We start from the raw sequence: 12,459 nt of genomic DNA, 5'->3' as shown, positions 1-12,459 counted from the left end.
CCCCTCCTTTCTTTGCTACCAGAGATTGAACTCAGGACTTTGTGCTTCTCGGGCAAACGCAGTGCCACTGAGCTAAATCCCCGCCCTATTTTTATTAGTTTAAAGAAGTCATCCGAAAACTTGTGAGTTTAGAAAGCAGCCCCTCAGAGTGATAACTCTCTTGTTTCATAGGCGAGGCATCCTCAGGGGACCAAGACGACGTGGGCCTTGGGGGGGATCTGTGGCTCCAGCATCACAATCCTGCCTGTGCCCAGCTGATCGGCACCCTCAGAGGGATGGAGGAACCAAGAGTATTCCTGGGACAACCAGACCCATCACTGTCCTTGCCCAGCAGCAAGGGCGGCTCCCGTGGGGCGGGGCCTGCGTGAAAGGTGCCCAGGTCCGAATGGGAAGCGGTGGCCCCAGGGCTGGAGCCAACTTGCTCAGTCAAGCGCAGGCCACAGGGAGGGATCCACGATGGAAAATGGATAAACTGCTCCAAAATATTCTATTGTTTCCAGTTTCTTTCAAACCAGTACAGATAGACACTTAGTTTCCTAAACAGCTAGGAAGACCTCAACACAGGGGGCGGTGGCGGGTCCTCGCTCCGGTCAGACAAAGCGGGGATTGGTGTAACTCACAACGAAAGACGTGAGGAATCTGCTGGTATTTACCAGAAAAAGGTGGCAAATCTGAAGTGGCAGAGCTCCAGGGCACCCATGGTCATCTGCCAATCGGCCGCCCGAGGAAGGCCGCGTCCATCTTGGCCAGAAAAACACAGCCTCCCCGCTTCGGAACTGTTCGCTCCCTCACCGTCCTCCTTTCTATTTTTCCAGGCTCTTTAGGTCCGATCAGCTTTACAGAGCCCCCTCTGAACACCCATTCTTTTTCTCCATTGTTTTCTCTATGCACTTAGTATCTGAGCTCGGATTCTAAACTCTCACCCCAAGAGGCACCGACATGAAGGAATCCCATTCCCGAGCTCAGCAGACTACTAGGGGGAGTTCCAGTGTGCAAGCTGGCAATGCAGCACCTAAGCACTGTGCTCAGATTATACAAGGCCCAGCAAGAAAGCCATCACTCTGGCCTTCACGGGGGTTACAGTGCAATATAAAGAGAAATCATTAGCGAGCAGAGTGCTCATGCCAATATAATCGTCGCACTCTGGGGAGGAAGCTGAGGAGGAAGACCTCAAATTCAGGCGCAGCCGGAGCAATTTAGAGACATAGCAGGACTCTGTCTTCCGGCGAACAATTGAATGAAAACAAAACAAACAAGGACTGGTGATGCAGCTCAGCATGAAGGCCCTGAGTTCAATCCTCAGTACCACAAAAAAGACAAGAAAGAAGGAATGAGTTATTACGCAGGAATACAGGTGTAGTAAACTGGCCTGGAAGATACAAGGACCCTGGAGCATCTAAACCTGAAGGAGGTCGTGAGCCAGGGGAACCTGCAGGAGGTGGTCACCAAAGCTGACGTCGAGGAAATGGAGGAACCAAGCAGGAAAAAAGCAGGTAAGTAACATTTCAGGCATAGAGAGCAGCTTGTGCCAAGCTCCTGAGGCCCAAGGGAGCAGCACAGCCCGTGGAAGAAACTGACAGACTCTGAGGACAGCTGCAAAGTTTCACATCTGTACCCATAAGAAGCTAGAGTTAGGACACGCTCGTTACCTCGAGGAGGCACAGCCTGGTTCTGTGTGGATCCCCTCTCTGTGCCCAGGGAGCAATGGCTGTGAAGGTCAGCAATCCAGCCACACACTTCCCTCAGCACACGCGCAATGCCAGTGCTCAGATCAGGTCAGCGAGTTTTATTTGTAAAGATCTTTTAGGTGGCAGAAAGGAAAGGCCTTGGGAGACGGAACCTCACCACCATCTAACCCAGGAAAAATAACCGCAGTGAGCTCGTCACAGGTGTCCATGGTGCCAGGCACAGCACCAGGCACTTGGACAGATTCTTCACTTCACTCTTCCTGGCAAGTGAACATCGTCTCTTCCTTTCCTTATTCTCAGATGCACCTCGGTGGACAGAGAGCTGACCTACAGTTTGCTACAAGCCTACCTTTCATCCCGAGGCAACTCCTATGAAGAATTCTTGGTTAAGATTTACCATTTACTGTGCCCAGTTCATTTCTGAAGAAAGTAACCCAGGCCTGGGGATTTAACTAAGTGGTTCCAGTGCCTGCCTCACAAGAGCAAGGTCCCCAGTTCAATCCTGGTGCCAAAAAGAAAGAAAAGAAAAGGACCCAAAAGCAGAAACACACCAGCAGCCCCCAGTAACATCAACTCCAGACACTGAACTATAACTAAAAGACGCCCCAAGTTTACTGTGTACCATTCAGTCTTCTCTTGCTTTCTTTTCTTTTCCTTTTCTTTGACACAGGATCTTGTTATGTATCTCAGGCTGGCCTTGAACTCAGTGATCCTCTTGCCTCAGCCTCCCCAGTACTGGGATTAGGTATACATCACCAAACCTAGCTTTACTTGAAGTCTTTCTCTCTCTGCATTTCAGGGGTGGGATAACCAGGCCTCAAACTCAGGACCTTGCACTTGCTAGGCAGGTGGGTGCCACTGAGCTAAATCCTCAGCCGTCTCTGCATTTTTTTATAAGCATCCCCCTTTGTACCCCCGCCCTGTGGATCTACACATAACTAAATGTATAGAGTAGGGCTGCATGACTAGTTTTCTCAAGAAAGGTAGAAACTAAACCGGGTGTGGTGGCACACGCCTGTAATCCCAACACTCAGAAGGCTGAGGCAGGAGGATCTCTGTGAGTTCAAGACCAGCCTGGGCTACATAGTGAGTTCCAGGTCAATCTCAACTACCTAGTGAGACCCTGGCTCAAAAAACCAAAAAAAAAAAGCACATGTACACGTGCGCACACACACACACACACACACACACACACACGCAGCACAGTCCCCTAGCAGGGCACGGTGGTACACACCTGCAATCCCAGCACTCTGGGAAACTGAAGCAGAAGGATCACAAAAGTTAAAGCCTAGCCTAAGCGACTTAACAAGGTCTTGTCTCAAAATAAAAAATGGGGGCCGGGATTTTAGCTCAGTGGTTCCGCCAATTACAACACCCCTGGGCTACATAGTGAGTTCCAGGTCAATCTCAACTACCTAGTGAGACCCTGGCTCAAAAAACCAAAAAAAAAAAGCACATGTACACATGCGCACACACACACACACACACACACACACACACACACACACACGCAGCACAGTCCCCTAGCAGGGCACGGTGGTACACACCTGCAATCCCAGCACTCTGGGAAACTGAAGCAGAAGGATCACAAAAGTTAAAGCCTAGCCTAAGCGACTTAACAAGGTCTTGTCTCAAAATAAAAAATGGGGGCCGGGATTTTAGCTCAGTGGTTCCGCCACCTGCGTTGCAAGCTTAAGGACCTGAGTTCAATCCCTGGTACCAAAAAACAAAAATAAAAAATGGCTGGGGATGTAGTAAGAAGATCTTCCGTTCAATTCCCAGAACCAACAAAACAAAACACATCACTGTCCCCTATACGGGCTGATCCTTTCTTTCCCATCACCCACTCTTGGGGTTGAGTATTTAACTGAGAAAGGAAGAAGATGAGATACAAGGCTGTAATTCCCATAAATCTTAATTTGTCAACAAACCGAGACTCAAGGCTGCCTCAAAGCTCAACCACAATTATTTTTTCCTTTTTCTTTTTTTTTTCAATACTAGGGATTGAACTTAGGACTTTGTGCTTGCTAGACACGTGCGATGCCATTGAGCTAAACCCCCAGTCCTCACAATTATTTTTCAATCATGTCCATGATTTAAAAGGCAAAGGCTCTTTTTCTCTTTTTGAAACTATCTGATCTAATTGATGTTGTCAACAAGTCCTCAGCAGATGCCCAATTCTGACACTGACTGGACACACAGGGTGACTGTCATCAGCCCTCACATCTGTGTTCACTGTAAGTGATGCAGATTTATTCATGGTAGATGTCTTGATGAAAATAAAATATAGCTGGGCTTGGTAAAGCACACCTGTAATCCCAGCACTCAGGAGGCTGAGGTTTGCCATGAGTTCAAGTGCAGCCTGGGCAACATAGTGAGTTCAAGGCCAGTCTGCATTACATAGCAAAACCCTGTCTCAAAAAAACAAAAAAGACCATGAGGCATGGTGGTGCAACGCCTGTAATCCCAGCACTGAGGAGGCTGAGGCAGGAGGATCGCTGTGAGTCTGAGACCAGTCTGGGCTACATAGTGAGTTCCAGGTCAGTCTCGACTACACAGTGAGACACTGTCTCAAAAAAAAGAAGGCTGACTCTAATCCTTAACTTTGAAAATTGTCTTTTAACTCCAGATCGAAGTTGTCATTCAGAGCTAAACCTATAAAAAGGCGTTAAAATTCACCTTACCGCACTGCCAAGAATTCTGCAACTGATTTGGACCAGATAGATAGCATACGTGAGATGGAGGAGAAGGAAGACCAGGCAAGAGCTGGCTTGTTCTGAGCATTTACTACATCTGTGCCAGATGCATTAAACATATCATCCATCTGGGTAGAGGCGCACACCTATAATCTCAGAACTCAGGAGGCCGGGGCAGGAGGATCACTGCAAGTTCAAGGCCAGCCTGAACTACACAGTAAGACTCTGTATAAAAAACAAAACAATTAAATGTTATCTGATCTTTTAAACCACCATAGGATAGGTATTTCTATCTTCATTTCACAGACATGGAAACTGAGGTAGCAGGCACTACTCAATGACAAAAGATTTTCATAAAAACGGGAGGGTCCTTCAAATGTATTCAAAAAAAATCTCTTAAAGGAAATACATTTAGAACAACTTGTTGTTTGCTTTTTGTTTGTTGGTTTATCTGAGACAGGGCCCCATTTGCTGGGTATAGTGTGGTGCATGCTTATAATCCCAGCACTCTGAGCAGCTGAGGCAGAAGGATTCCATGTTCAGGTCCAGACAGGGCAACCCAGCAATACCTATCTCAAAATAAAAACTAAGAAGGGCTGGGGATTTAGCTCAGTGGTTCCGCCACCTGCCTTACAAGCACAAGGACCCAAGTTCAATCCCCAGTACAACAACAAAAAAAAAAACCAAGAAAAGGATGTAGCTCAGTGCAAAAGCCTGACAGTTCAATCCCCAGCTCCACACACCATACTACACACACCCACGCACACGTACACACATGCACACACACGAAGTGGCACAGGTTTAGTCAACTGATGAATAAAAATTAAAAATCAATTTGACTTTGGTGCTATACTGACCCTCTTGGATTAGATCTAGGAATCCTAACACTGAATCTAATGAGCAAGCCAAAAATCTAATCCTTACACACAAAGCAGTGAATAATTTCATAGAATTGTAATCATATAAATGCTGCACATGGATTTTCAACTTTAAGAATTATTTATGAAGCCAGGCATGGTAGTGCACACCTATGATTCCAGCCCTCAAGAGGTTGAGGCAGGAGGATTTTGGTGAGTTCAATGCCAGCTGGACTACATAGGGAGACCTTGTCTCAAAACACCACAGGAAAAGGGAAGAAAAAAATTATTTATGAATAAGAAGGTCATCTTTTGGGCAAAGTACAGGTATGGGTGAGACCCAAGGATCTGGCAGTGTTAAAGTCTCACTATCAAAATGAACCAGGCAATCAGGAGACTAAGGCAGGAGGATCACCAGTCCGTGCCCAACTCAGCCTATACAGTGTAACCAAAAGCTATGGTAAAATTTGAAATTTTTCAAAATGACTACAGTAAAAGACACATCGCCACTGTTTCCCCCTCAAAATATCCCCTTTGCTTCAAACATACTTGCCTCATTGTTCATGACACTTCCTGAAGCAGGTCTGGAAGTCCTCTTTAGTTACACATTCAAAACATGACACTTCCGTGATCATTTTGACTCTGGGGAAGAGCCAAGTCCCACGATGCCGGATCTGGTGGGTGGGGGGTTGAGGACGCACCATAATGTCTTCACAACCTTGCCTTCCACCAGAGGACACGCAGCAGCAGCGCCCACCTAAGTTTTTATCACACCTCAGAAGGACAAAAAAGAAGGCTTCCAGAACTACGTCACAAAGCAGCAAGAAGAATAGGGACACGTGTGTTCAGAGGAAGGGGAAGCACTTTGAGGGAGTTCATGGTGATGTGGCTTTTATCGAAATAGACTTTTTTATTTCAAATTTACTTTGCCTGTATAATGAGCCCCTATCTCAGGTTAAAAAAAAAAAGTGAATTGGTAGCAATCTAAACAAAATTGACTTACAAAATGTTAGGTCAAGAAATACAGTTGTATCAAACATTGACACTGATCTCATCTTATTGAAAAGCTTCTGCAGTGCAAGAGAAACCGCCAACAGAGCTAAGGGACAACCTACAACATGGGAAAAATTTTTCCAGTTGTTCCTCAGACAAAGGTCTACTATCTAGAATATATAAAGAACTCAAAAAAAAAAAAAAAAAACAGACCCCCCCCCAATATAAAGACGCAATTCAAGAATGGGCATCTGAAATGAACAGACATTTCTCAGACAAAGAAATAAAAGCAGCTAATAAACATATAAAGAAATGTTCAACATCACTGGTCATTTGAGGGATGCAGATGAAAACAACACTGAGATTCCATCTCACCCCAGAAAGAATATGAATGGCTTCTATCACGAAAGCAACTAATCACAAATGTTGGCAGGGTTGTGGGGAGAAAGGAACCCTTCTCCATTGTTGGTGGGAGTGCAGACTGGTGCAACCACTATGGAAATCAACATGGAGATACCTCAAAGAGCTGGGACTAGAGTTTCCATTTGACCCAGCCATCCCTCTGCTGGGTATCTTCCCAAAAGAATTAAAAATATAATACTACATTGATATGTGCACACCCATGCTTATAGCAGCACAGTTTGTAGCAGGTAAAACTTGAAAACAGCCCAATTGCCCATGAACTGGAGACTGGATAAAGATGTGGTTTCTTTTTTAATATATAAAATGGAGTACTACTGAGCCATAAAGAATGAGAACCAGAGACATTTATGGCTAAGTGGATGCACCTTGAGGCCATACTCTTAAGTGAAATAAATAGAACACACACATGTAAATCCTGAACAGTTTCTCTGGTGTAAAAAACTAAAAGTGTAAATAAGGATCAAAATGTATAATTGATATTATGAAATAGGAAGAAAATGTCTAAAGGTGTAGGGGAAGTGGAAGGGGTAGGGGAAAGGAAAGAAGGAAAAAGAAAAAATAGCAAAAATGGAAAAACATGAAAACAAAGTCTTTGTAAATAGGGAAGGGTAGAGGGGATGAAGGAAGGGCTAGGAAATGGGGAAAAATATAAGAACCAAGATACATCGTGTAAAGGTACAAGATCCTAATGACGAATGCAACTTTATGGTAAACCTAAAATGTACCAATAAACTTAATGGAAAATAATAATAATTTCTGAAATGCAAAAAAAAAAAAAGAAAAGAAAATTGAGATTGGCCAGGCTTGGTGGCACAAGCCTGTTATCTCAGAACTCCGGAGGCTGAGGCAGGAGGATCCCTGCGAGTTCGAGACCAGCCTGGGCTACATAGTCAGTTCCAGGTCAGTCTCAACTACGCAGTGAGACCCTGTCTCAAAAGAGAAAGAAAAAAAGAAAGGTAACAATCTGAGCAGTAAATACAGTTTTTACAAAAATTAAAAGGTCTTCTCTGTGAGCCTCGAGGAGGTCAAAGAAACCACTGTTTCTAACAAAAATCCTTCTGTAGTACAGCATTTGTCACCAAGTGTGTAGCTCTCCTTGACAATTTTTTGTTTTGCAAAGCATGTATTGGTTCACTTTAGATATGCATAATAATAACATCCATCATAGGGAATCTGTACCTGCACACGACTGATCTTCTTTTTCCCAAGCCCTCTTCCATCTCCCTTCCCCTCCTTTTTTACAAAAGCTTTGTTTCCAATTTTTCCTTCTATGCTGTCCTTATTCTCCGGTCCCTCCCTCCCTTCGACCCCACTCGGCCTTTCACTTGAACATTTTCTTCCCATTTCCCAATGTCTATTGTATGTGTAAGGCCTAATGTTCACTTTGTTTCTTACACCAGAGAAACAATGTGGCATTTAAACATATGTTTGACAGAAATCACTTTTGCCACAAATTTCAGAACAGGCAAACAATAAATTACTAAAAATTAAGAATGCAGCCAAATGCTACAGCTGGAATTGTGTAAGAACAGGACAAGCGCCGGGGATTTAGCTCAGTGGTTCTGTCACCTGCTTCGCAAGCACAAGGTCCCGAGTTCGATCCCCAGTACCAAAAATAAAAAGAAATTGCTTACTACTGAAGCGAGATCAGTTTCTTCTTTATAATTCTTTGTTTTCTGGTTTATGTACAAAAACACATGTAATGCAAGGGAAAAGCATAAAGGGAAATAAAAAGGATGAAGATGCTCCATTACATGTGAAGGTACCAGTTCTGCACCATGAATGTATTTGTATCACAAGCACACTAATGAAGGAAAGTATTCTCTCTTAACCGAAACTGAAAAACTCAATGTGACCAGTGTTCAAAGTCGGCACGCGAGGCTGTCGCACACCCAGCCTGATCTGCGGCTTGGAGGGGAAGAGGAACAGTGGAAGATGTTCCTGAGGCCGCAGGGGTTTCCCTTGTTACCCTGGGCCCTCACATCCAAACGCACAGCGAAGGGGCGGCAAATGCACAGGAAAGGTGACCTCTGCGGTGCAGCCCAGAGTGGTTTCGTCATATACCGGGCCACAGTCTTACCTGAGAAAGGGTCAAGACTTCTGAAAGCTTCCCTGGATGTCAAGGCTGCTCGGAGCTTCCCGTAAAGCCCACTGTTCAGCTAGGGAAGTGACCCTGCACCAGGTGGGGGTGGGGAAAGGAAGCTAAGGGAGGCCGGCTCGGCTCGGGGTCCAGCTCGGGGTCCAGCGCTAAGTAACTGCAGGGCTTCCCACGGTCACGCCCTCGCCCTTTGCCGGCCTCATTTTCTGGCAAAGAAAGCAAAATTATTGATCCGTGTCAATTCTAAAATCCTTTGATTTCTGATACACGAAGCCCCCAGTTCTTACCAGCGTGAAGAACAGGATTCCTCAGCGAGCCCCATTTCACAGATGAGGGCGCCAGGTAATAGACAATTTTTAAGAAAATTATGCCAGGGTCAATTGCCATCATTTCTCAAGCTTCTACTGAATCCACCAAAATACGCTGCCTTTGGAGGCTGTGTAATAAAGTGTGATAGATAGCATTTACTTTCCCCCAGCCAGGTGTGGTAGCGCATCCCTATAATCCCAGCACTCAGGAGGTTAAGGCAGAAAGATTACCAAGAATTGGAGGCCAGCCTGGACTACACAGCAAGACCCTGTCTTTAAAAAAAGAAAAAAAAAAAAAAAGGGGGTCGGGGATTTAGCTCAGTGGCTCCGCCGCCTGCTTCACAAGCGCAAGGACCCGAGTTCGATCCCCAGTACATCCCTGCCCCCAAATTACATTCTTCAAACTTTAAACAAAGCTCTAAAGAAACTTATGAGAACCCTTGGCAGATTGCCTATATTGAAAGACTACAGTCAATCACAATGGGGCTGGGGATTTGGCTCAGTGGTTCTGCTGCCTGCCTTGCAAGCGCAAGGGCCTGAGTTGGATCCCCAGCACAAAAAAAAAACAAAATTCTCCTATTCACATGGACAAAAATTTTCCATGGATAGAATCAGATCAGGCCAACATACAAAGCACTTTTCAGTTGTCATCTTCATTGACTAAGTGAAATGAAGTTGTACTCTGCCCTGGGTTAGGGAGTAAGAGAAGAGAGGGGCAGAGAGGAACACAGCAACTTCCCTAACCCAAAGGCCAACTTCATTTTTACCATAAATCACCAACAGTCTGATTTACTCTCATCATTCAAAACAGATTTATAAGCTGGGTGTGATGGCGCACACCTGTAATCCCAGCCCTCAGGAGGCTGAGGCAGGAGAATCGCTGTGAGTTCGAGACCAGCCTGGGCTACATAGTGAGTTCCTGGTCAGTCTCAACTACATAGTGAGACCCTGTCTCAAAAAACAAAAGCAAAACAAAACAAACAAAAAAGATGTATAAAAGAAATTTTTGTTTTGTGGTCTCTTTCCTTTAGCTTTCCACAGACATGGCTTTTTTTTGTTTTGTTTTTACAGACAGGGTCTCACTTTGTAGTACAAGGCTGGCCCTGAACTCACTATGTAGCCCAGGCTAGCCTCGAACTTGAGGCAATCCTCCTGCCTCTGCCTCTCAAGTGCTGGAATTACAGGCATGCACCATCTCACCTGGCTAAATAATAATCTTTTTGGTGGGGAGGGGACAGGGTCTTACTATGCAGCTTAGGTTAGTCTTGGACTTACTATGCAGCTCAGGCTGGCCCTGAATTCATAGTTATCCTCTTACTTCAACCTCCTCGGTGTTGTGATTACACACACACACACCATCATGATGCTCGGCAATTATCACATACTATTTACATGTGTACATTCATAAACAGTTTTAAAATCATCTGAGGCTGGGCATGGTGTCACACACCTGTAATTCCAGCACTCGGGAGGCTAAAGCAGGAGGATCACCATGAGTTCAAGGCCAGCCTGGGTTCCATACATAGTGAGTTCAAGTCCAGCCTGAACTACTTAGTGAGACTCTGTCTCAAAAAAAATAAAATAAAAATCATCAGAAACCAAAAAAGTCTCCCCCCAAATTATTGAAGCTCTATTATTTATTACTAAGTCCCCTTTGATAAAAATCATAATAAAATATGCAAAACTGCATTTACCTAAGTGAATTTAATGCAGGACACAAACCAGCTACCTTGGACCTGTATTACCATAGAAACTAATGCTGCTGGTCATGGCAGTGTTTGCCTGTGACTCGAGCACTAAGTGAGGCTGAGGCAGGAGGAACACAAGTTTGAACCCGGCCAGGGCAACTTAGTGACTTAAAGAAGGGCTGGGGATATAGCTCAGTATAAAAGTTCTGGGTTCAATCCCCAGCACTGCAAAAGAAGGAAGGAAGGAAGGGAGGAGAGAGGAAGGGAGCGAGGGAACTAAATCCCTTCTTTGGGACAGTATCATCCCACTTAGGAAATGTCATGTTATTACATCATATACGTGACTTCTGCCAGCCATTCAGAAATCAGAGCACTGAGCACGTGTCTATACTATGGCTCAATAACCCACAGAGGATCAGAACTGCACCAACCCTAGAAACAACAAAGCAACTACCCAAGATGTCAACAGAGTAGGGATGAGAAAGAAACAAGCACTGGTCCCGAGAATGAGTCAAAGAGTTGGCTGTAATAAACTGCATCCCTCACTGCACCTCGTTCTCAGGGACCTCACAGCCCAGTACCAAATACCAATCGCGAAGAGGACCTTGAATACGTTTTTAAAATAACATGTCTTAACACTTTGGACTTTCTGAACTAAGGCCACACCAGATCAAAGAAATATGGGCTTTAAGATGAACTCTAAGGCAAGTTCTTTCTTAGCCCCTTCCCTTGTTGGCAGCGAATGCCAGCCAAGTGCAAACAACCCCGAGCCAAGTGGTCTAGCGGGCATCTGATAGCTGACCCTATGACCTCACTGGTTACATTTCAAGTTCCAGCTTGGTTTCTCTGCAGGAATGCAATGATCTTAGGATAGCACAACGGAAACAATCTCCCCTGGTGTTTGAGACTGTGTTTTCCTGTAGAGCCTAATTCAGAAATTCAAATCTACTGTAAAATTCAGTACATCAAAAAGCTACAGCAGAGAAGGGTAGTGAGTGACAAAAGCAGGCTCCTGATCTGATGGAATTTTGGGTAACCACAAATGACATAACAAAACTCTGACCCAATTTCCACAGGGTTGGTCCAGCCCACAGCCACTTCGCTGCAATTGCTAATTACATCATTGCTGTTTGGCTACTACGTCACTCAGACGGGAACAGTAAGGTCTACCACACATTGTTCAGTTTTTCAGCTAGCTTTTCCCAAAAAGCTAAAGGGGTGCACAAACCTACTCCCCCGGAAGATTCTTCTCCCCGGTCTTCCACTTTTCTCTCTTTTATCCCAGAGTCTGACCTGTGGGCTGGCTAACTGACTTAGTGTGGTAGGTGCAGGGGAGAAGGGGCCAAGGGCCTAAGGTCTGCATTCAGGGCAAAATATCCTTCTTTTGTGCTCTTAAAAGTTAGGAGTTTCTGTGTTCTGAATCACTTGGGACTTCCGGGACGGTGGATGAACTCCATCAGACACTTCTCCGTTTCTGATCCTTTACAAGACAAGCCCAACTCCCAGAAATTCACTCTCTATTTCTAGCTTTCCAGATCTTTGGGGGAAGACCGTGGAATCCACCCCCCCACACTCACACACACACACACACACACAAACACACACACGAACACGCGCGCGCCCTGGGCATCATCGCTGTGTCCCCCTCGCCGCAGGGTGACTTACTTGAGGAAGTACCTCTGGCCAGTGGCCGTGAAGGTCATATCCC

At 45.2% G+C, this 12,459-nt stretch overlaps 1 protein-coding gene across 1 annotated transcript in view; it reads right to left on the bottom strand.

Annotated features, from left to right (window-relative positions):
• Positions 1 to 12,459, bottom strand: part of Wwtr1 (WW domain containing transcription regulator 1) — a 186,991-nt gene that overhangs the window by 139,031 nt on the left and 35,501 nt on the right. Inside the window, exon 4 of the mRNA XM_019207639.2 lies at positions 12,417 to 12,457. Coding sequence (XP_019063184.2) covers positions 12,417 to 12,457 — 41 coding nt within the window. The remainder of the gene's footprint in view (positions 1 to 12,416; positions 12,458 to 12,459) is intronic.

The sequence above is a fragment of the Fukomys damarensis genome, unplaced genomic scaffold (genome assembly GCF_012274545.1).
Source record: "Fukomys damarensis isolate Sample0158 unplaced genomic scaffold, DMR_v1.0_HiC HiC_scaffold_37, whole genome shotgun sequence".
Taxonomy (NCBI): Eukaryota; Metazoa; Chordata; class Mammalia; order Rodentia; family Bathyergidae; genus Fukomys; species Fukomys damarensis.
The sequence above is the reverse complement of the archived record's forward strand: the minus strand, read 5'-3'. Positions and strand labels throughout refer to the sequence as shown.